The following is a 25,690-nucleotide window of genomic DNA, read 5'->3' on the forward strand; positions in this document are numbered from 1 at the left end:
TTAAAAGGATAGAATCGGTGATACATGGTCGGTTTCATATTATATAGTGAGACCTGAATGTGGGTTAAAGCAAGTCAATCCAAAGTTCATCCAAGATTAAACAGAAGAAAGCGTATAAAAGAGAGCATTCTAGAATAGGTAAATTTATCTAGCTAGTACGCAAGTTTTGAAACTATTTATACTCGCAATCAGACTGGCGACATTCTGTGAGGTTGAAAAATCCACAGAGCACGAATAATTTTTAGGTGGGTTCCCCATCAAGAATAAATCATCAGAATAATTTCAGAAGAAAACAAAGGTATATATTCTGCACCAACTTTTGCTTTGTTTTTTTAAAGCGAACTTTTGCTTTGTTTGTCACTCCAAAACAGTAGCTAGCTACCTCGCACGTGCTAAGTCAGGATGATTTTAAACGAGTGGATCACGTCCTTTCCAACAAAGTTGGTACGACAAAGTGGTGTACTGATAACAGAATCTCTCTTCTTTTCTTATTTTTATTTTTCATTCAAGCACTGTCCATGTTCTATCGGCAATAATTGAATAGGGTATACCAGATCTTTCCATCTGTGACGGCTCATCTGTGACGGGCCAGAGTGCCTCATCACATAAGGCCTCACTTGTGATGGCTTTAACTAGAGGCCGCAATAGACAAGACCATAGGCCGAGGCCCGTCACAGGTAATTTGTCACCTGTGACGGGCTGTCATTTGCACTTGACAGAGACGATCATGTGACAACTTACCTCTAACGGGTGCAAGAATATAGGCCGTCAATGGAAAATTGAAAATCATCTTTTATGTTTAACTTTCACCCTGTCAAAGGAGTAGAGGACACCTGCCAGATTTTTTTGCCCCCCTCTCTCTCAATCTCTCTTTCCCACTCAAACCATCCCCTCTCTTGAACTCCCCTCTCTCCCCTCCCTCTCACCGGCGGGTGTGCGTTGGTGGAGGCGGAGATGATGCCAGTGAGTCAGCGGGGATGGAGGCAGCGCCAACGGGTGAGCGGGAGTTGGAGCTGAGGCTGCAACAATAGGGAGGTGGAGAGGGAGATGGGGAGGTAGGCGGAGGATATGGCGTGGGGGTGGAGGCGGTGGCAACGCACATCTGAGATGGGCAGGCGGTGGCTTGGGTGAAAGAGGCTAGAGATGGGAAGGCAGGCGGGACGCGACGACGTGCGGGTGGAGGCAGCGGCGGAGCATATCTGAGACGGGGAACAACGGCTCGGCTCAAGGCAAAGGGGAAGGAGATGGGGAGGCAGGCGGAGGCAGTGCATGGAGGTGGAGGCGGGGACGGCGATAACGCGGATCTGAGACGGGGAGGCGGCAGGTAGAGGGGGCCGAAGATGGGGAGGCAGGCGGAGGCGACGGCGTGGAGGTAGAGGCAACGACCACGGCAACGCAGGTCTGAGATGGGGAGGCGGCGGCTCGGCTCGGGCAGAGGGGGCCGGAAATGGGGAGGCATCCGGGGGTGTGGGCGTGGATGCGGCGGCTCAGGGCAGAGGCAGGCGAATGGGAGACGTGGGGGTCAGGTCGCCGTCGCCTCCATCCACATGCACCGACTGCCGTCTCTTCGTCTCCTTTACCATCGAGCTCGGGTCGCCGCCACCTCCATCCACATGTGTCGCCCGTTGTTTTGTTGTCTCCTCCGCACCCAAGCTCCAATCTGCGCCGTCTCAGGAACAAGCACAACGAGCATGATGGCAGGTGGAGGCGTTCAGATCCATTGCCTGCCAGTCCTCTTTCACCCAAATACTTTGTCTTGTGTTGTTCATGTTGTTCACATTCTTGCTACTATGATCAATGATTCCGATTCATGTGGTGATTCTGGTGATTGACATTCATGTGGTTTTGTTGGGATGAATGCCATGGGAACAAGAGGAATTTTGATGATTTATTTTATTTGTGAATGCCAGATGTGATCTATGACCATCCAAATGAATGTGATGGTAACCTAGGAGGACGGTGTTATTTTTTTCCCATTTTTCACACCAGTGATGGATCATAATTGTGGTCAGTGACATGTTAAAATATATACCCATCAGAGGTGACTCTCATATATAATAGGTTTTTGTTGGGACCAGTCAGAGGTGATCCTCATCTGTGATGGGTTTTAGTTGGGGGCCATTAGAGGTGACTCTTACCTCTAACAGGCCTTTACCCATCACAGGTGACTCAACATCATCAGTGACTACTCATCTTTGACCAAGGTTGAACCCATCAGAGGTGAGGGTTTAGGCCTGTCAGAAATGACCTGATCCGGCATAGTGGTACGAAGTCCAAAAGTGGATGGATGTGGAGTCAAAGGTTTAGACAGGTTCATATCCTCTTAATGAGAAGTGATACCCTACTCCTTTTTAGGGATTGAATCCATCGGATGTTGTATTGATCTGACGATCTTGTTGTGGTGACTTGTTGTATGTTGTCCTTTGAGGGTGTTACTGGCTCTCCTTATATAGGTTGGGGGCAGAGGTTACAAGTATGAAACCCAGTCGGATTCGGCCTAAGTTCCCTTTAGTATTACAAGAGATAAACCCAATCGAAGTGTACGGTCCTGCCTTAACCAGCAAGGAAACCCTAGCAACCAAGTTATGTACAAATATAGCACACCTTCTATTAGCAGCTGGATACATATAGATCATGTGGGTATCATGTATCCATAATCTTCACAGGCATCCTTCCATATAGTGGTTTTTTAAAGAAGACATTTCATAGTGCTTGACTGACTCATTGCCTGCAATTAAAAGCAGGTTCGCAGGTTACATCAACCTTTGTGGTATTCTATTATACCAGTTTTATCAAGGGTATCCGCATCTTGCTACTTTCCTTGTTAGCATCCACTAGCTACTATATATCTTATCGTCACATTACAGGCCAATGGATGATCGTCTTTGCTAAAGCGATGAAAGAATGATTGCTAACTTGTCAGCACATAGCTAGGTTGCGAAATACCACTTTTGAATTTTCACTTCTTTCAGCAATTTTTTTGTGTTTTATCTTTTTTTTGAGAATTTAAATTTCAAATTAGAATTTTGAAAGAATAGAAAGAAAATTCATAAAGTTGGCTGAGTTTTGGTAGCCAGTGCTACAGTTTTTTTTAAAAAAAGATAAAAATTTTCTTGACTTTATGTTATACCCATACCGTGTGGATAAGGCTGGTGGGGGTTATTGTAACAATTTCGAAAGGTTTATAAAACACGGGACAAGAAATAGGAATGAGTAAGCACTTATCTCACATGCTATGTAGAAATCATAGGCAGCATGCAGCCTGCATGGAATCAATATAGCCAAAACACTAAGTACAGGAAATATTAAAAAGTCGCCAGGCCCACCTGTCAAAGCTAACCCGTCCCCTTCCCCTCTCCCATGACACACAAACCCCCATCTCCTTTAGAGAACACACAATAATACATTGTCGTGTAGGCTTGGATCCCACCATAGAGGAAGGGGTATCTCGTGTAGCTTTGGATTTGGAGGACATTTTGCAAGTCGCCAATTCCGCATGAAGAGAGGGTGTGGTCCATACAGAGAAAGAGATAGTGGCACCTCAAATGTCGGGGATGGAAAATGTTGATGCCGTTATTGTAAGGAAGACATTGTTCCCGGGACGTAACTCTATTGCTATTGAGACATCGTAACAAGGAAGACTACCTCTATCACAGCTACAAAATGGTCAAACTGTGAGTTTGTGTCTAGATTCAATATGGTAGCTAGCGCCTTGATCCTGGTTGCAACTACCTCTTGAGTAGATGTGGTAGCCATCTACTCGAGAGGTAGTGGTAGCCAAGAATTAACAACATAGGCCAGTGATGACGAGGGAGACGGCACCATCGGTGATCATGGGAACAAGGAGAGAGCATTAATGGAAGTGTTGCTATCCCAAAGCTACTACTATGAAGATAAGTACTGTAGGATTAGTACTCTCAACTCAGTGGCATGTTTTTATCCCAAAGGCTACAATCAAGAGTTGCTCCCAGGGCAAATGCCCTTAGTTATGCTTTTTTTTTAATCCCCAATGGGCTCTCCTCTGTAGAATTTTCTTCCAACTTTATCCTCTTTGGAGTTTGGCCTAACCTAACATCTAATTATATAGTACTCCCTCCATCTACTTTTGATAGTCATATTTCATCTTGGCACACAGATCAAGGATAAGTAATTCTACTTATCATCCATTTAAACATGCTACTAATCATTCCTCGTAAACAAGCGATTCATTAATATTTACATTTCTCAATGCCCATGTAGCCAATCATGTGTGGAAGAATAGAGAGTCACACATTAAATCCGAGAAAGTTATTAAGATGATAGGTTGTTGGATTGAAATATGCCTATCAAAAATAAATTTTTCAGATTTTGAAATATGACTATAAAAAATACTCCCTCCATTCCATAATATAAGGCACAACCACTTTTCTTAGATGTTCCATAATATAAGACATACATGCAAGCATGCAATTAACTATGGCATCTTCTCTATTAAATTATTACTTTTTTAATTCCTCCACTCTCATGTTATCTAATCCTATTGGATATATGCATTACAATTTATTAGGATGATCCAAACTACAAGATGATAATAATTATTTCTTGGTCTTTGGATTAAGGGTCGTTGTGCCTTATATTTTGGAATGGAGTACCATCGTACAACGTTACTCTCAAGCGAGAACCAAGGCGTCATAGTTCCAAAGTAGGAAAAGTTATTCCATTAATTAGCTACTCGGTCCAAGCAAAGGTCTTAAGCATATTTATTTTATCATGGAGACCAAGAAAAAATGAACTCATTCGATTTGTACTCCCATGTAACAAACTTTTTCATATGCATGCAAAAGGGTTGGAGAATGCATGGCTGCTCAAGTTTCGGTCAACAATTTAATCATACACGGAAATCCGAAAAGAGACTCTCTTCATTTAAGGCTCGGATGCATGGAGACTATATGAATACGCTCATCTCATTTGGAAAAAAAAAATCAACACAATGAAATATGCTTAATACATTTGGATTTGGATGGAGTATCTCCCTATGACGAAAGAGACGAGGGATTGCCTACTTCTTTCCACATCAACCTTTGAAGGCTATGGCCGAGCTACATTTGCAGCCTCTCTGCATGATTTCTTACTAGATAGGAGTAAGTTTCAAGAGTTAATTTCTTGTACTCTTGGGCGATCCATGCTGTCAAATCAGCAACTAACGAGGCATAATCTCGATCACTAGCTCTGACCTGATCTTCAGCGCCGGCGAGTTGCAGAGGTCTCCATCCATGGCGCCGGCTGTCAGTGCATCGCAGGGTGTCATCATGCGGTCCCTGACGAGCAAGCTCGACTCGCTGCTGCTGCAGCCGCCGGAGCCGCCGCCGCCTGCGCAACCGTCGTCGCTGCGGAAGGGGGAGAGGAAGAAGATCCTCCTCCTCAGAGGCGATCTCCGACACCTGCTAGATGACCACTACCTCCTCGTGGAGCCGCCGTCAGACACCGCGCCACCGCCAGACTCGACGGTGGCGTGCTGGGCGAAGGAGGTTCGCGAGCTCTCCTACGACGTCGACGACTTCCTCGACGAGCTAACGACCCAGCTCCTCCACCACCGCGGCGGCGGCGATGGCAGTAGCACTGCTGGTGCCAAGAAGATGATCAGCAGCATGATCGCCCGGCTTCGAGGGGAGCTTAACCGGCGGCGGTGGATCGCCGACGAGGTCACCCTGTTCAGGGCCCGCGTGAAGGAGGCCATTCGCCGCCACGAGAGCTACGATCTTGGCAGGCGCACCTCGAGCTCGAGGCCGAGAGAAGAAGACGACGACGACGATCGCGAGGACTCCGCCGGCAACGAACGCCGCCGGTTTCTGTCGCTGACGTTCGGGATGGACGACGCTGCTGTGCACGGCCAGCTCGTTGGTAGGGATATTTCGATGCAAAAGCTCGTCCGGTGGCTGGCCGACGGCGAGCCGAAGCTCAAGGTGGCTTCCGTTGTTGGATCCGGAGGTGTTGGCAAGACGACGCTGGCCACAGAATTCTATCGTCTGCATGGCCGGCGGTTGGATGCGCCGTTCGACTGCCGGGCTTTCGTGCGGACGCCCCGGAAGCCTGACATGACGAAGATCCTCACCGACATGCTGTCACAGCTGCGGCCACAACATCAGCATCAGTCTTCGGATGTTTGGGAGGTTGATCGACTCCTTGAAACTATCCGGACGCATTTGCAAGATAAAAAGTAATTCATGTCTACATCTATCTCTAGTACTTTTTTCATGAATTTACAAACTTTTAAGTATGATTTTCTCAAGTTTTCCCTTTTTTAACCTTCATATAGTAATTAAGTTAGTAACTATACATATGAATTTAATTTACTCGACAATGCCAATAATATTTTAAATTACTTTTATAGTGCCCTTTATTAGTATAGAGTAGATACGATTCGAGCCATGAATTATACTGGTAACCTAAACAATTATTATACCCACCTCATTCTACTAAATAACAATTGAGTTGTTAATATAAATAGATATGGTCTATTGCATGAAAAAATAAAGGTAAAGTGTTTACATTATTTCTACTACTAGTAGAAGAACTACAATGTTGTTTGTATTTTTAATTATTAAATGTAAATGAAAGTACATGTTTCATACCCTTGTTATATTTTTTTAGACGCCTAAACTACTAGTACATTATTTCTACTACTAGTAGAACAACTACAAAGTTGTTTGTATTTTTAATTACTAAATGTAAATGAAAGTACATATTTCATACCCTTGTTATATTTTTTAGACTAAACTACCACAATGACATGTTAACTTATAGTAGTAAGTTGTAATTTATTTTCTTTTCATTTTCTCAGTTGTTACAAGAACTCTTTTTTACTTAATAAAAAATAGTCGTAAGGGCCTCCCCTGATCGGTCAAAAAAAATTAGACTAAACTCAATCGTATTTGTACATAAACAAAATTGAAAATATAACTAAAATGAAACAGTGATAAAAAATAGTGCAATTTAACTGCTACCTCTTGTTTTTTAATGTCTGACAATGTTGATTTTTTATATATGTTTGGCCATTCATTTTATTTTATTTTTTTATAAATATGAAAAATATAATTCATGCTTAAATTACTTTTAATGATAAAATAAATTTAAAAAAGAAATGATAATTATATTTTTAATAAGATGGATGATCGAACATATATATGTCCAAAAGTTTGACATCAAACATTAAAAAACAAGAGAGAGTATTTGCTTAGGAGTACGTGTCTTTTTCCATGCCTTAGATATGTGGTTAAATTTAATTTCTGAAATTTACAAGATGAACATGTCTTCACCATGTTTGCAAAGCTGATAAAATGAAATTGCACTCAACTTTTTAAATTCAGCATGCTATCCCACGTATAGCTTTTTAAATATGATTTTTTTTTCGTACATTAGAAGTTTAATGTTTACGAAGTACTAAATGTTCTGCAGGTACTTCATCATAATTGAAGATTTATGGGCTTCATCAATGTGGGATATTGTTAGCCGTGGTTTGCCTGATAATAATAGTTGCAGTAGAATACTAATAACAACAGAAATTGAACCTGTAGCTTTGGCATGCTGTGGATATAACTCAGAGCACATTATTAAGATTGATCCACTGGGTGATGATGTCTCAAGTCAATTGTTTTTCAGTGGAGTTGTTGGCCAAGGAAATGAATTTCCTGGATATCTTACTGAAGTTTCTCATGACATAATAAAAAAATGTGGTGGCTTGCCACTAGCAATAACTATAACAGCCAGACATTTTAAAAGCCAGCTGTTAGATGGAATGCAGCAATGGAATCACATACAAAAATCATTGACTACTTCCAATTTGAAGAAAAATCCTACTTTGCAGGGGATGAGGCAAGTACTCAACCTTATTTACAATAATCTTCCTCATTGTTTGAAAGCATGTCTGTTATACCTTAGCATCTACAAAGAGGACTACATAATTAGGAAGGCCAACTTGGTGAGGCAATGGATGGCTGAAGGTTTCATCAATTCCATAGAAAATAAAGTCATGGAAGAAGTTGCAGGGAACTATTTTGATGAACTTGTTGGTAGGGGCCTGGTCCAACCAGTAGATGTTAACTGCAAAAATGAGGTATTGTCATGTGTAGTGCACCACATGGTATTAAATTTCATCAGGTGTAAGTCAATAGAGGAGAATTTCAGCATTACATTGGATCATTCTCAGACGACAGTAAGACATTCTGACAAGGTTCGCCGACTCTCTCTTCACTTTAGCAATGCACATGATACAACACCACTAGCAGGTTTGAGACTCTCACAAGTTCGATCGATGGCATTTTTCGGACAAGTCAAGTGTATGCCTTCCATTGCAGATTATAGGCTTCTTCGAGTTCTGATTCTTTGTTTTTGGGCTGATCAAGAGAAAACAAGCTATGACCTCACAAGCATTTCTGAACTGATACAACTGAGATATCTGAAGATAACAGGTAATATCACAGTTAAACTTCCAGAGAAGATCCAAGGACTACAACACTTGCAGACACTGGAAGCAGATGCAAGAGCAACTGCTGTCCTATTGGATATTGTTCATACACAGTGTTTGTTGCACCTTCGTCTTGTACTACTTGATCTGCTCCCTCACTGTCACAGGTACATCTTCAACAGCATCCCCAAATGGACTGGAAAGCTCAACAATCTCTGCATTTTAAACATTGCAGTCATGCAAATTTCCCAGGATGACCTTGACACTCTCAAAGGACTGGGATCTCTCACTGCTCTTTCGCTGCTTGTTCGAACAGCGCCTGCACAAAGAATCGTCGCGGCGAATGAGGGGTTCGGGTCTCTCAAGTACTTCATGTTTGTCTGTACAGCACCATGCATGACTTTTGTGGAAGGAGCAATGCCGAGTGTGCAAAGGTTAAATCTAAGGTTCAATGCCAACGAGTTCAAGCAGTATGACTCTAAGGAGACAGGGTTTGAACACTTGGTCGCCCTTGCAGAGATCTCTGCAAGAATTGGGGGCACTGATGATGATGAATCAAACAAAACTGAAGTGGAGTCTGCCTTGAGGACTGCAATTCGCAAGCATCCGACGCCGAGCACTCTTATGGTTGATATACAATGGGTGGATTGGATCTTTGGTGCCGAAGGGAGAGACTTGGATGAAGATTTGGCACAACAAGATGATAACGGGTATGGATTTTTCATTCTATTCCCAGGTTACAACTTACAAGGATTATTGAGCTTCTTTCTTTCTCTGCCGTGGCTTCTATCTTTACCTTCTATGCATCTTCAACCTGACTTGATGATTGTTTGAAACCAATTTTAATGGAAGTTAAATGGTATTGTTGTGATCCTGAATCAGGTTTTGTATGCTACCGGAATCCTCTTCACGTCTTCAGAGTAGAGGTAATTTTATTTATTGTCATTTTACAGTTCATCTTAATATCTCTTTTAAGGTACTTAAGGAGTAAATGGGAGGTCCTATATTTTCTCGGGTACCTAGAAGGTGTGGTTCTTAGTCTTACCTACTTAAGAACCGTAAAATGTTGGCCCTAACACTTGGATCAAAGAACGAAAGGTGTATGCACTATAGTATCCTTTATATATTGCACAAGTCAAGACATTTGTTAAAACACACCTATGAAGATGAAGATGAAAACAACACATGTAAAACGATGAAATATTAATTAGTGTATGATTATTTGAAACAACTATGATGTAAATCTGCCCATGTGAATCTAGACATAGCAGTGCTAGTAATTGGTTTACTGAGATATGAATCATCGCCAAATACCCGCACTGAGCCTATTAGTAAAATATTTACGAGCTGTTTGTGGACAACATAACTTTCAGTAAAGAATTTACTATGTGAGGTGCGCGTTTTAGTTATTGCGCGTCTTGGGTGCGTTTTAGTGCAAATGTGTACTCTCTCTGTACTCGTAAAGAAAGTCGTTTAGGACAATGTTTAAGTCAAACTTTGGGAATATAAATCATAAATAACTCTCAAGTTGTTGAGTTTGAAAATACAAAAATTATATGAATAGATTTGTCTTGAAAAATACTTTCATAAAAGTATACATATATCACTTTTCAATAAACTAGGAAGGTGGCCCGCGCGCATACGCGGGCACTTATATTATTGAAAGGTAAGATTATTGTTGTTCAAAAATTGTCTCATAGATTAAGGGCAAACTAAAGTTCGGATAATGTCATTTTATGATAATTTAAGGGTTCTATTTTTCTTAATATATCTTAAAAAACCATTCACAAACTTTGAGTAGGAGATGGATTAAGTACTTATGACTTTTGAATCATTTTTTTCTCGAGTAAATAATAAACTATTGCTAGTTAAATATCATACAGGCCATTCATATACATACCGTGTTGTATGGCCACAAATGAAAAATGCGAGAGCAAGATACTCAAAATTCTTGTGATAAATTGTCTCATGAAGGCGCATGATATAGTAGGAAAGGGAGGGAAGTGTATGTATGGAAAAAAAAGAAAGGGAAAAATGAAAAAGGGACGGAAAGCGTACGTACCCATGTACGTAGGTGCGTACCTATGCCAGGGGATGAGAGGTGGGACCTTGTAGTATTTAGTTTGCTCTAAGATCGTTTATAATATTGGGCGTACCGATTTAACCGAAAATCAAGGAATGGATACTTTGCTTTTTTTTCCTTAGAATTTCTAATATTTCCTCTAATTTATTAGAGCACCACGTGATAGCTTGAGAGCATTTTAAGAAATTTTAAAGGACTTAACACATGTAATTAGAATATTAACCGCTTAATATATATATATGGGGCATATGGTAATATTTGTTCTAGCTTCGTGTATGTTTATATACATGTAGAGAGAAATTAATTATGTGGCTAGCAAGCCATTAGATGTCTAATTAGTAGCAATTAATTTTGACACCAATTTACAATTGTTGATAGTAGTTCGTATATATTCATCTTACGACTTTGATTATCCGTTGATCCCTAATTTAATGATCACCATGACTCGCATGAAAAAAATATATACTACTTAGGGTTTAGGACAGCTGAAATTGATCAATTATCTGATTTATGTTATAGCTATTTGAGGGTATAAATGAATGAATTGACTTCTAGAAAGTTAAAATGTTGTTTAAAAATGACACCATTTAGAAACTTAGAAAGCATGCAAACGAAAATCCAACTATAGAATCAGGGAAAAAAAGAGGGTCTTATAGCACCCTTGTCTTTGTAAGAGTTATATTGATATTCGTTAATATTGTGCTCACATTTATAACATAATGATTTCTTTTACCTATACAAACAAATAGTACAAAATCCAAATATGACGTAACACAATACATTATAATTATTCTATAATTAACTCTCGATTCCAACTTAAATAGAGCTACAAATAGAACAAAATCCAAATACGACATAACAAAATACATTATAATTATTCTGTAATTAACTCTCGATTTCAACTTAAATAGAGCTAAGTGTTAGAAAAAACACAACCCATATTGCTTAATTCTGCTCTCGCTGCATCACACCTCTAATTTTCTTTTCATGTTATTAATAAATTAATCGTCTCCATATATGATTTTATATGTGGCAAAACGGAAGTGTTGCGGCAGTCGTGATCACCTTAGATGCCTCAGACACGACGCTTTGTCACGCGTGCAAAAGGCAAAAGTGCAGACGTGCATTGTGCAGCGGGCCAAAAAGAGAACTTCGGACGCTTTATTTACTAGCAAATAATATATCAGATGATTTAAATGATGGGTCCACCGATTCTAGTATAAGTGTACATTAGTTATTATAGATTTTAAATTTTTAATTTAATGGGTACACAATATAATGATATAGACTTTAGTGCATTATTTGAGAATAATAGTCCAATGTAATAAAAAATAGTTCCGATAATTTAAATAATGGGTCTGTCGGTTTAAGTGCACATATAAATCAGTTAATACAGATCTAAAATTGTTTATTTGATAGGTACACAATATAATTGTGTAAACTTTATTTTAAAATAGTGCATTATTTAAAAATAATAGTACAAAATAATGAGTACACATGTTTATGTAGAAAATATATTACATTATTAATTTAATGGTAACATATAATGGTGTAAATTTTATTTTCAAAAATTGTAGAGCTAATTTAGTTACCTGTGAGTTGTATGATGGTAGATTCTTTATTTGTAAAATTATGATTATTTAAATATATATATATATCTACTATATAAATGGGGAAAATAAGAAAAAAGGAAAAAAAGAAGGGAAGAAAGCATACGTACCATGGTACGTACGTATACCCACACATATGCGGGAGAAGGAGGAGAGGTGGGACCCTATAGTATTTGGTTTGTTTTAAGATCAATTTCATCTAACGGTGTGTAATATAGGACCCACCAATTTAAGTGAAAAATCAAGGGGTAGATGTTTTTCTTTTTTCTTAGAATTTTTATGATTTTCTCTAATTTATCATAGCGCCACGTGACAGTTTGAGAGCGTTTGTAGAAAGTTTAATGGACTTTTAGTATATAATAGATAGATTATATAATGTATATTATTCATTTATTTAGATATTTTATGAATATTTCGATGACGTGCGTATAGTACAACTCAAAATAACTTATGTTTGTACAACTATGGGTTGGAATTATTAACGTGGTTTTTATCTCATGTGAGTGAAAAAAGGAAAAAGACAAGAAAGTGGGGACGTGGGGCCCTACATGCAAGTACATACTCCGAACCATATGGGCTGGAATATGAATTTTGTTTTTTCTCATGTGTTAGGGAAAAAGAAAAAAGAAAAGGGGGAGTGGGGCCCACGTACAAAATATGTAACGTACATGCACGTACACGTACGGAGCATGTGTGGATTTTTAAAGATAATAATAAATCTAATTGATATTTTTTTATGCTATATCTAACTGTTAAAAATAGTGGGTCCACCAGATTAAATGAAAACCAACGGCTAGATGCTTTGCTTAATTCTTCTAATTTATTAGAGTGCCACGTGGCGGCGTAGGAGCGTTTGTAGGGGGCACATGGCGGTTTAGGATCGTTTGTAGGAAGTTTAATGGACTTTTAGTATATAATAGATATTTTTATAGAAATAATAAGTCAAAGTTGTGTTTTGGAGACCGTGTCGCTGTCCAAAACGACTTCCTTTACGAGTACGGAGGGAGTATAATATATATCCCATGGTACTAACTCATGTCTTAACCATAATTGCACACCAACACAAAACATACACTACTACAGATATAAGTATCGAAGAAGACATGCCCACCGGTGCGGAAGGGACGGTGATTGTGCCCCACACAATGGAGCAGTTCGCCCTCCACATGAGCCAAGCCAAGCAATCCCACAAGCTCGTAGTCATCCAGTTCACTACTTCCAGGTGCCCTGCTTCACGCTACATCGCGCCAGCTTTCACCGAGTATGCGAAGGAGTTCGCCGGTGCAGTTTTCATTAAGGTCAATGTCGACAGCGATGAGCTGGAGAGTGTTACGGACTGGTATGACATCGAAGGGATAGTGCCAACATTTTTCTTCGTCAAGGATGGGGAGAAGATTGACAAGATTCCTGGTGCTAACAAGGAGTTGCTCCGAGCCAAGATTCAAAGGCACACAGCTTCTCCTTACTTCCTCCGTTGATAATAATGACTTCTTTTATCGTCTTTGTCTAGTATATATGGCACTTATGTAGTTAACTAGGAAGGGCACCTTGTTTAATGTTGCTTTCATTTTTATTATGAATGTGTCGGATGATATTATATTGTTGAAGTATTTTTTACTCCTTGTAAACATGTATGGGTTAATAACGAAGTAGTTTGGACATTAGTTATGATTTTCTTCCGATTACCCTTACAACATATAAACTCTATACTAAAATTATTAAAAAAAAAATTGTGTCACAATAATAGAGTTGGTTTATATCTATTTGTACTATGTGTGATTTTTTAAAATATCTAGCATATCAGTTTCCAAAATTTTACTAACAATTTTTCTGTGTGCTATCAATGACTTTATGGATTTATTATATATTAATGAAAAATATTTTTCAATAAAACGTAGCTAATAGATTACTTTATTTAAGTAAAGGTAGACTTATACTCCATCCATTCTAAATTGATCTATATATAGTTTTTTTAGGCTATTCCTAAATGATCTATATATTTATGTTTATTCATTAAGTCTATTCGTTATTTGTGCATTGAAGTAAATGGGCATTGATGCATGCATCCATGCACACAAGTATTTATAACCCACATGCAATATCTTGATTTGCTATTGGCTAGGAAATAGTGGGGATGGTGCATGCATTAAGTTTATTGCTAGAGTAAATATATTATGAGAGAGTTATTAGCTTTTCTTGGTCTTAATGTACATATAAAATATATATATCAATTTGGAATTGAATGAGTATTGCTTATACTACCTCCGTCACAGCACGCATCATGAACGATAAATCAAATAAAATTGATGAATATACATGACAATCAAAGAACTAGGCATAGAAGCTGTAGAGGCTAGGTCCTTCTCCTAGCCTCCTCCTGCTATGCATGGCAGCTACTGCGTCCCTCGATTTCCCTGCCATGGTAGCTGTGGTTGTCGATGATTTGGCGGCAATCTGGCGCATGAAGGTGAAGCATGAGCAAAGCGGCAATCAATAAGTCTGTTTGGGAGCTTCGAGCTGATATAGTTTCTCTCGTAATTAAAAGCTCCCCTAAATAATACAGTTTTGTCTAGATTCTAAAAATACTATAGTTGCTCAATATAGAAAATAAACTAGAAATCAAACGTCGGGAAACCCAGCTTTTTCACATTCTCAGAAACTGGCCACCAACTAACTGCTTCACATATAATTAAACGGACCCAGTTATGACATGTGTCGCTTCTGCTTCTAGCCGCGTAGTCCGCATCCCCAGCAACGAGCGAAGCGGAGGCGAGCCGCGCTTCCACGCGTGGAGATCATGCATGCGGCTAGCTATCCGTTTCTTCGCGCAGTTGGAGCCATACAGTCGCACCGTAGGATCCCTTCCTCAACCACTTGTCGCTCATCTTACGACGGTGTTAACGACCAAATTTGGTGAATCATAGATTGGATTTGGAGTAAGAGCCGAAGCGGATTTGGAAGGAGTTCGTTATTCTTGTAAACAGAGTACACATCGGCTACCGTCTGCATCGGCTGATACCGAGTCGGATAAGGAGAAGTCGATGTAACCGAATTCGGCAAAGTGATCTTGGAATCTTTGTCGGGATCGATTTAAATGTTGCACAAGTATTGCCAGGCCTGAATTGAGTCTGAAGAAGGCAATTGTATCTACTAATTAGGATATTTTAGTCGTTTTCTTATAGATATTCTTCGTAAGAGTCCGTCTAAGGGACTTGTTTGTGTTTTAGAGTTGTAATAGGAGTAGAGTCGTGTCAGATGTGGACATATTTTGTATTTTGGGTATAAATATGTGCCCGATACCTTGTAATCAATTAATACCAGTGCAATACACTTTTGGCGCATCGCCACCTTTTTCTACTTTCATTATTTCGACGAGTTCTTGCTTTCGAGTTGGGCTGCATCGGTTACGATCTCTGACGAGAGGTAAAACTTGTTATGGCGGCTTGCATTCTCGGGATTAGTGCTTACATCTTTATGATACTCTAATATTATTTATGTAAATCGTCGAGTTATCATATATGATATATAATCTAGATCGATATTACTATCTAGTCTTGTTAGCTAGCCTCCATCATCGAGATCAGCCGATAGAATAAGATAACTTTGTCAAGTTAGATTATATAGTATATCCACCATCTCAAAAAGATTTTCATTGGCTTGTTTATTAGATCTTATGTTTCTTTTTATGCTTAATGCTGCATCAGTTAAGTTTGATCTATTAAGTAATATCTAGAACTATAATCTCTAGCTTGCTTCATGATTGCTAATAGAGATAGCATCGGAGTTTCAGCCGATTTTACCTGGTTTAGCTATCTTGTTCTTAATTTATTTACTTGATATGCTAAATCTGCTATTTATATTAAGATCTCCTTAAAGTGAAATATATTAAGCTTGATATTGATCTACTTAGGTTGTACCAATAATGGATTTATTCTTGTTTAATATATTTAATCTATAATGATATCTTAGGCCATGTTTGGTAGAGCTCCAACTCCTAAATTTAGCTACAGGAATTGGGTCTGGAGTGGAGTTGCCTAAACCCAGCTCCACCTCTCTAGTTCATTTTGTGAGAGAGCTCCACCCAGCTCCACTCCGGTTATAGGTGGAATTAAAACTGTTTGGCTGAGCTCCAACTCCAGGAGAGGTGTAGCTGGAGTTAGAGCTGTGCCAAACAGGCCTTTAGTATAAAGAAGTATCGGAGCAATAGCCAATACACGCTAGATTTACCTACCGACTATGACATGAGCTTATATAATCCTTACTTTGAAGTACTTTTAAACATAGGTAATTTATACTGTCTCGGCGGCTGTCCGATCTATCCCAATCACTTAGTTTAAACATATTTTGAGGTATAGATTATATGATGTTAACATCTACAGCCGATAAAGTGAATTTAGTTCTTTATCTACTATACGCTTCACTGTCGATCCAAATTATATTGCATTGGCTTGATATTAGACGATACCTCATCGGCAATCCAGCCGATCGGCTATCGTTTATGGTTTTAACTTTGTTTTCTATGTTTCTTGTCGATTTAAATGTTGCAGAATCTTTGGACCTGCACTAGAGTAAAGCAAATCTCTCAGGCTAGTGTGTGTTTTTTGCATAAACAGACGGCTACCCCAAACAGCCCAATTACAGCATCCTGTAAAAGAACAGCATCGACACGCTCGAGGAGAAGTGCAAGGTCGATAAGGCCAAGCCGACTCTTATGGCGATAATTCCACCGCTTCGACACCCTCCTCACCCCTATGCACAAGCGACTCCAGCTCAAATTGCTTCTTCACCCACTTGTCGTCGCTGGCAACGGAGCCCTCCTGCCAGGCCCCCTCACTGCCATCGACCCAATGAAGTAGGCCTTGTCCTCATCGCCCCAGCGATGGCGGTAGAGGAGCATCCACAGCGATAGCAGCATGCCCCACAGGTGGTCGTTCCTCCATGAAGATGACGCTGGGGACCGGGAGCTAGCCGTCATGCGGGTATGTGAGGAGGAAGAGCTCCACGAGCATCTGGTTGCTCGGCTTGAACTTGAACTCCGACGAGCATCCTTGCGACGTCACCGCCGCTAGCTCTCCCATGTCATCCTTCTCCCTACTACCCGTCTCGTCGTCCTTCCCACCCAGGAGGGGATTGGGAAAAGAGGAGAAGAGAGGGGAGAGGGGATAGTTGTCACACCCTGATTTTTTGTCGGGATTAAAAATCATTTTATAATGCATTTCTAGAAATTATATTAAATTTAAAAACCGGTCAGCCTCCTCCCTCCCATTGGGCCTCCGGCCCGCTTGCCTCCTCCATCTCCCAAAAATATATTTTGCCACCCCTCCCGGCCCCCTCTATCCCTCTCTCCGGAAGGTGAGACTGGAGGCCCCACCAGTCATCCAAAACCTCCGACCAGTCGGTTGAAACCACCATGGCCGCCACTCCTCCCCCCACCCCCACGTCGCACCCGCCTCACTCGGCCATGCTCGCACCTCTTAACACTACCACATAACCCCTAATACAAGTTGGCACTAAAGGTGCTGGAACAATTAAAACCGGCACCTATAGTGTTATTCCCATCTCCACAGGCTGAAAATACAAAAAAATCGACACCTTTTAATATATTATAGGTGCTGGTTATAGAGAAAATCCAACACCAATACTATAGGTGCTAGGTTTTTATTTAAACAAAAATAGGTATCTTTGATATATTATAGGTGACGGTTAATTAAAAACCAACACCTATAATATATTATAGTTTCGTTTTTTAAGAAAACGACACCCTATAAAACAAGCTGAGACGAGAGAGTCGTTTTTTTCTTTTAGCGCATGGGGCGGGCGTCGAGATAAATTACCGTGTGAGAGGTGAGGGGGGGTGAGTGGATAAGGACGCCCCCCCCCCTTCACCTCCTCTCACGGTCTCACCCTCTCCCTCTCACTCCCTCTTGTCCCCGTCCCCTCCCTTCTCTTCTTACTCACCGACAACAGAGGAGGTGGTAGCTCCCGCAGGCCGGATTCGGCGGAGGCGTCAGCGGCCTAGTGGAGGCACCCTCCCGTCCACCCGATCCAGCAGGAGGGTAGGAGGCGGTAGTGGTCTTGCTGTGGCGCCCACCCATCGCCAGATCTAGAGGGAGGGTTGGCGGCAGGAGGGCACGTGGTGGCAGCCTGGCGGCTTGGCGGCGACGGATCCTCAGGTGGCGGCTGCAGCAGTGGCGGATCCACGGGTGACGGCGGCAGCAACGGATCCTTGGACGATGACGAGAGCGCAGGAGGCGGCGACGCCCACCCTCCGCCACATCTGGAGGGATGCGGCGGGAGGGGAGGCTTCCGCGGGTGGATCCGGCGGTGGTAGCGGCGTTGGCTTCTCCCGTAGCAGATATGGCAGACGGCAACGGTGAGCAGCGTTTGAGTCGGTCATCTCTCTTTTCGCGTTGGTCATGTTTTTCAATGTTTGTTGATCTGTGATGTTTGTGATTGTTGTTCATTGATTCGGGATTGTGATTGATTCGGGAGTTCATTGTCTGTGATTGATTTGGGAGTTCTAGTTCGTGAAAAGAAATTTTTTTAGGTGTCACATCGGACTTTTGACCGGATATCGGAAGGGGTTTTCGGGCACGAATAAAAAAACTAATTTCTTAACTCGTCTGTAAATCGCAAGATGAATTTATTAACTCTAATTAATCCATCATTAGCACATGTGAGTTACTGTAGCATTTATGGCTAATCATGGACTAATAGGTATAAAAGATTCGTCTCCGATTTTCATACAAACTGTGTAATTAGTTTTTTTTATCTATATTTAATTCTCTATGCATGTGTTCAAAGATTCGATGCGATGTTTTTGGGCAAATTTTTTTTGAAACTAAACAAGGCCATATTCTGGATCGAGATGCTGGGGCAGCGCAGGGTGGATGCGCTCGATTCATCAGCTCGATTCGAGCTGGTGCATCGAGCCTTTTTTTTTTGCTCGCGTACGTTTCAAAGGTGCCTCCGTGGTGCCGCCTCCGTGGTCACTCAAGTCATCAGAGTCGCCTCCGTGGTGCCAGTTGGGAAATCCAGCACCTAAACGAGGTTTCCCAACTGGCACCTATCAGGTGTTCTGTGTTAGTGTAACCGTGCGGATGTGGTTGTCGCTCATGCCCGCCACCTCCTCCCCCACTCTCCCCAGCAAATCACGTGACATGGAGCTACGTCTCATCCCACGTCGTCGTCCACACCTCCCTCCAAATCCACCTCTCATCGGCCTTCTCACCGCCTCCCAGGCCTATAAAGCTCCTCCCGGACCCCTCTCGCCATTTTTCCCCCTTTTTTCTCCAGCTCCCCATGCCCAGAACCACCTTCCCACCGCGCCACTACAACGTACTCTGGCCACGTGCCACCACCGTCGTAGCACTCAACCACCACCCTTAGCTTCGCCGCTGTCACGCCCGGAATTTCTATCCAAAATTCCAAACGCTTACATGTGCGCGAACCCTCGTCCAGGAATCAGCCGAGGCACACAATAACAAATTGGTAATAGAGTACAATTATTACTCTAATTAATAAGCGAATAAAATGGCATTACAGAGGTAGATAGTTCCTCTCAATCAATAAAGATCTAAACAGCGGAAAAATAAGATAAACGGCGCAGACGATTCCACTCCACAGGCAGCTTGACCAGGGCTACACCTAATCCTCCACACCATCAGCATCACTGTAGAACTCCTCCTCTGATGAATGATTGCAAGGTGAGTATATGACATACTCAGCAAGCCACGCAGCAAATATGCAAGTGCACAGGATAACAAAGGATGGCATAGTAGGGTTTCATTTGCATAAACAGCATTTAATAAACATTTCAGAATTTGGTAAAACAGTTGAGTAATAATTTAAACAATATTAATCCAACGCTATACAACATACCCTGTTGCATAGGCCCAACCATTCTGAACAACCAATCCCGGCTGCACAGTTCTATCTCCAAACCAGGAATATACCATTCCAAACCAGGAGCTAATCAAATTATTACCAGTCATAGTATCTTTTATTATGATGAGAGGTGTGAAACTAATCACGAAAGACATTGTTAGACCTGCCCATAACCGCGGGCACGGCTATTCGAATAGTTTTACTCTGACCAGAGGTGTACCACTGTACCCACAAGACACAGCCCCACGACATGTCACCATGCGCCTTGATACCACCACGGTACCTCAGAAAGGAGCTGTGACAGTACCCCTCGCACAACACAATCCACCACAGCGCACCGTTCCTGGATCATAATCACCCCCTTATAAACAAGGCATGGACTCCCCAGCGACCCCCGTGGGCTTATCTCCGCCACTTCTCAGTCTGGTGCCCCGCAATGAACCATGCTATACAAAAGGTAAAGCCGTTGCCCACGCTGGCTTGTGGTTGGCACGGTTAATGTTTCACAACCGAAACTCGTGAACCGGTCCTTAATTGTCATGAGCACGACCATCAAAACCATGTGCTTACAACCCACCATTATCAGGTTTTAGTTGGCAAATTAATTAATTTACCAATCATGATTAACCATCATGAGTCATCATTAAGCCACCATTAAATAATAGTGAGTCATAAGTTATCCCAATAGTGTGCTAAAGTTTCTAAGCATGGCTAAGCAATCACATCTAATATCTAGCTGAACCGATATAAAGCTCAACTAGTCAATTTATAAGAACCCAAGGTATCAAGGAATAAAGTAATCAGGGACAAAAGGGCTATAACAAACAATAGGTTAATTCCACCCAATGACATTCGAAAATAAATGCAATAGTTGAATAGAAACAATAGCTTTAAATGGGATCAACATGCTCAAAGGGGTTGTTTGGGATCTGTGTGACTTGCCTTGCTGGCCTTGGAACTCTTCAAATTCTTCTCCTGCGAAAACGGACTCTCCGGAAACGTCGGAATCTAAACAGGAAAGAGCAAAACACCAAAACAGCACATAAACAAGCATGAACAGTACATGTGGATATTTTTAACATGTAGATCTCAATTTTAGAAAAATTTAGAGACTTGAACCAACTAAATCCGAGCTAAGATGAATTAGTTATGAATTTTTAAAGATTAAATCGGATTAAAACACTTATATGAATTTTAATTGAATTATGACGCAATAATGAATTATTTTTGAAAAGGAAAAGAGGATTTATTGCGTCAGCGGCTAGGGTTAGCGGTGGACCGGGTGCACGGCGACGGTTCACAGGAACGGACGGCCGAGATCGATCCATCCAAAACGAACGGCCGAGATCGACCAGTCCACGGCCGGACCACGGCGGACGGCATCGATGGCGTCAGCGGTGACGTCACCTCCGGCGGCGACCGAACCGCGCGAGCTCGCCGGCGAACGACGGCGCGGCGGCGCGAACAGAGAGCACCTACGGGTAGCGGACGGCACGGCGAACTCACCGGTGACCAAAGAAACGGCGGAAGAACAACGGTCGGCGACAGCGGCGAAGAAGAAGCGGCGGCGACCTCCGGCTTGACGACGGCGACGATGTTCCGGCGGTCGACAGCGACGGCGGAGGGGCGGACGAGGACGGCGACACGACGGTGACCACGACGGCGGCCTTCCCGAGCGACGGCGACGACTGGAGCGACGGCGGCGCACGGCTGGAGCGGCGGCGGCGACGGCGGCGCTAAGCTACACGGTGCTAGAGCTCTACCGGCGACGAGAGGCGAAGGCAAGGGTGGCGACGGGTAGCGGAGACACCGGGGATCCTTTTAAAGGGGCAAGGAGGCGGCGGCGAAGGCCCACGGCGACCGGCGACGCGAAGGAAAGGTTAGGGTTCGGGAGAGAGAGACGAATCCGATTCGAGATCGAATCCTCCGCTTTCCAAACGATTTTAGCCGAAGTTCCAAAAGGGAAAAGGTAGAGGAGATCGAGAAGATCATTTCCCCTCTATTGATTTCACCGGAAACGGAAAGGGGCGGCTGGATTTGGAAGGAGACGACGGCGGCGCGGCGCTAGGGTTTCGGGCGGCGGCGGCGCGAGGAAGACGACGAGTCTGACAGGTGGGCCCCACCTGTCAGCGGGCGGACGCGCGCGCGCGAGCGACGGCTGCGGCTGCGGACTGGGCCGACTTGGGCCGGGGAGAGAGAGAGAAGGTTTTGGGCCGACTTTCGGCCCAAAGCCAAAAGAGACTTTTTAAAACCTTTTCCAATTTAAATTATTCATGAAATGCAATTCCATTTATTAAAAATACTTCCTTAGCTCAAATAAATCCCAGAAAAATCTAGGAATTATAGAATTAAGCAAAGTATTTAATAAAATTTTATCTGGCCCCATTTTATATTGGAATTTATTATTTAAAAAAAAGATCTTCTCTTCTAGGCTTTTAAAATCAATTCTAATAGTTCCAATTAAACAACAATTTATATATTTGAGATTTTTAGGATGTGACAGCCGCTCCGTATAGCACCCTGGTCACCACTCCATTTCCCTATATCATCATTGGGAAGCCCTTCTCCCTGGCAACCTGAGCCACCGCCACCTTCGCTCTTTCCTTAACCGAATCCACTAAAAAATCTTACCATATTTTGGCATTAACACAATTATAGCAAGGCATGAATCCCGATTGCAACAAATGGATATGAAGAATTCTTGATATAGAATACTGCTTCTGATTTTTGCAATTTTTTCTTGGACAACATATAAAACAATTAGGTTTGTGGGCATCGGTCACACTCAAAAAATAATGTGCGCCATCAATAAACTCTTTCGACCGTCGATCCACGGTGTATATCCATTGCCAGTTCATCTACATCAAATAAAGAAATTTAAAGGAAATCTGCGGAAGTGAAAATAATTAAATAAGCATTTAATAATTTGAAACATCATAATTAAACTCAAAAGTTGAGTGGATGAAGAGTATTGCTAATCACAGCTAGATTTCATTTATTTTTTACTATTCCACACTTATGTTTCTATTTTCTATTATCTATCTTTTCCTTCATCTTTTCATTCTTTTCTCTAATTTTCTATTCTTTTTTCCTTTCATTTTCTATAATTTTCCTTTTTTGACTTTTTTTCTTTACATTTTAATCCCATGTCTCTAAAAATTATGAAGTGCTCTTATATCGTCTAAAATTTTATCCTCTCTCATCTTTTTTCATATATTTATGAGAGAGAATGGCACATAGAAACATAGCTACAAATATAATAGAGTAAAGTCCATCACCGGTCCCTAAACTTGTACCACTGTGTCATCCCGGTCCCTAAACTCGCAAATCGACTGTTCAATTCCTCAAACTTGTTCGACTGTGTTATCCCTGTCCCTAAACTTGCAGATCACTCGTTTAGATCCTCCAACTTATTTAGTTGTGTTACCCCGGTCCCTAAACTTGGATTTGAATATCATCTGGGTCAAATAGGACGGTCTAAAGACTTTATATTTAAAAATAATTCATAACTTTTTCACGTGAACTCTAATGAAGACAAACTTTATATCAAACTTGTAGCCCTCGGCGCGATCTACAACTTTATAGTTGATTTTTTTTATTTTAAGTCATTTTTGTCCCAAAATGTAATTTTAAAATTAAAATTTCAAAATCTATAAACATGCAACAATAGTTTGGGACCCTAAACAGTTTTAATTCAAAAACTTTTCAACTACAAAGTTGTAGGACGCGTCGAGGGCTACAATTTTGATATAAAGTTTGTCTTCATTAGAGTTCACATGAAAAAGTTATGAATTATTTTTTGATAAAAAGATTTTAGACCGTCCTGTTTAGGGACCGGGGTGACACAACTGAACAAGTTGTAGGACCTAAACGAGTGATCTGCAAGTTTAGGGACCGGGATGACACATTCGAACAAGTTTGAGGACCTGAATGGTCGATTTGCGAGTTTAGGGACCGGGATGACACAATGATACAAGTTTAGGGACCGGTGATGGACTTTACTCAATATAATATGTTAACCATAAAACCATTGAGAATGAAGTTGCTAACTTTTTAGACCCCTTAGATACATAAATCACCAAAATACTTTCATAAAAAAATTTGGCAGCACCTCCCTTAGTTTTCCCCTCTTTGGCAGTAATAGTTTGGGCTGGAGAAAAAAGAAAGACTAAAAAACTAAAAAAGCATGTACTGTCTTTAGTAACGGTTGGAGTCACTAACCAGTACTAAAGATTAACACATGTAACGGTAGGTGTCTACAGCCGATACTAAGGTGTTCATCATCTTTAGTACCGATTAGTGACACGAACCGGTACTAAAGTATTGATCTTACCGGTAATTGGTACTAAAGATCTCTTGTACCATCAGAGGGGCCTGACAGGTTCTCACAAAAAATAACCAGTACTAAAAATCAATTTGTGTTACTAACCGGAAGTAAAGATTCTAGGCGGAATATTTACGGTTCTTATTACTGCCGAGATAACTCGAGGATGAGGAGGAACTCTGTCGTGCGGATGGGAACCGGCCGGACAACGACGGACGAAAGTTTGGGCAGAAAGCCAATTATGGAATGTAATAATAGTGTAGCATATTACTCGAATTTCCCTTGGCACATTACTTTCCAAATATTAAGTCGAAGGAAGGAATATATACGACTGGGTATATATTAGGTACGTGGACGTACGTTTTTATACGGGGAAATATCGATCATACTAGCTACGCTAGCTGCAGCATCAATCGATCTATCTGACTATCCATGGCTACGGCGGAGTCGCCGACGCTCGGGGAGTCGCTGGCACACGTACCCCGTGGTGAACGGTGGGCAACGGCGGAGTCGCCGACGCTCGGGGAGTCGCTGGCACACGTACCCCATAGGCACCACCTCGTCGCTGGCGTACGGCTACCACTTGGGATTCCCTTCCTTCTTCAGCAGCGTCCCGTGGCGGCTGCCGTTGCTGCTCTCCATGGGCGCCTACTTCTCCGTGCTCTACGCGACCACGTCCTACGCGCAGCTGTTCCTGCCGCGGACGCCGGTGCGCGTCTACGACAATATCTTCGACGTCGGGACGTGGGGCGGCTTCTTCATCATCTGCATCATGGTCTGCGTCGTCCTGGGCCTCAGGGTGGAGGACGCGCGCGTCTTGGTGGCATGCACCTGCGTCGTCGCTGCCTTCGTCGTTGGGGTCATCGTGGTCTGGGTGTGGCTTGCTCGCACGTACGGCGGCGACGAAGACGAAGACGAGGCGTCGTCGGAGTCTACCTCTGCACGCTTGCCTGTCTAATTAAGTCGATCATACGCAATATTTTTTTTTCCTTTTCATAATTCAGCCAACCACGATAGTTCATTGAGGTAACTTGGACTTTTTTCTAATTATTATTCGGTTCATATACTCACATGCTTCAGCCAAACCAGGTTATCGCGAGGGACGAGTGGATCTTCTTCTCTCTCGCCCTCTCGCTCTCTTCAGCCCCTCTACATGAGCATAACTGAAAACTCGTTAGCGATCTTCCTAAGTGAAGTCGGTGTGTGGGGGGCATTTGTGATCCCCCTTGTAGGCCTAGCAGTGTCCGACCACGCATAGCGGCGGTCGGTTCGGCACTAGCGGTCGGTGTTTTGTCTTTTGTTTTTCCTGGTTACGATCTCTAAGGGTTGTAATTTTGTATTTT

The 25,690-nt window shown here is 42.0% G+C and overlaps 1 protein-coding gene across 2 annotated transcripts; it reads left to right on the forward strand.

Annotated features, from left to right (window-relative positions):
* The first annotated feature begins 4,918 nt into the window (after positions 1-4,918).
* Positions 4,919-13,786, forward strand: LOC127756636 (disease resistance protein RGA5-like). Of its 2 annotated transcripts, XM_052281993.1 has the most exons (5): positions 4,919-5,120; positions 5,207-6,196; positions 7,435-9,153; positions 9,326-9,369; positions 13,220-13,786. In XM_052281993.1, exons 2-5 carry the CDS (start codon positions 5,253-5,255, stop codon positions 13,612-13,614), a joined length of 3,102 nt encoding a protein of 1,033 aa, XP_052137953.1. In that variant the 5' UTR covers positions 4,919-5,120; positions 5,207-5,252; the 3' UTR covers positions 13,615-13,786. The 2 variants fall into 2 exon arrangements, with proteins under 2 accessions (XP_052137953.1, XP_052137951.1); XM_052281991.1 differs by having other exon boundaries at positions 4,919-6,196.
* The last annotated feature ends 11,904 nt before the right edge of the window (positions 13,787-25,690 follow it).

Source organism: Oryza glaberrima, chromosome 12 (genome assembly GCF_000147395.1).
Source record: "Oryza glaberrima chromosome 12, OglaRS2, whole genome shotgun sequence".
Lineage (NCBI taxonomy): Eukaryota > Viridiplantae > Streptophyta > Magnoliopsida > Poales > Poaceae > Oryza > Oryza glaberrima.

Excerpts from the sequence above, each read along its gene's own strand:
- LOC127756636 (XM_052281991.1), top strand. The coding sequence starts at position 5,253 with ATGGCGCCGGCTGTCAGTGCATCGCAGGGTGTCATCATGCGGTCCCTG. Across the intron at positions 6,197-7,434 it reads ACGCATTTGCAAGATAAAAA|GTACTTCATCATAATTGAAG; the intron begins GTAATTCATGTC and ends AATGTTCTGCAG. Across the intron at positions 9,154-9,325 it reads GCACAACAAGATGATAACGG|GTTTTGTATGCTACCGGAAT; the intron begins GTATGGATTTTT and ends ATCCTGAATCAG.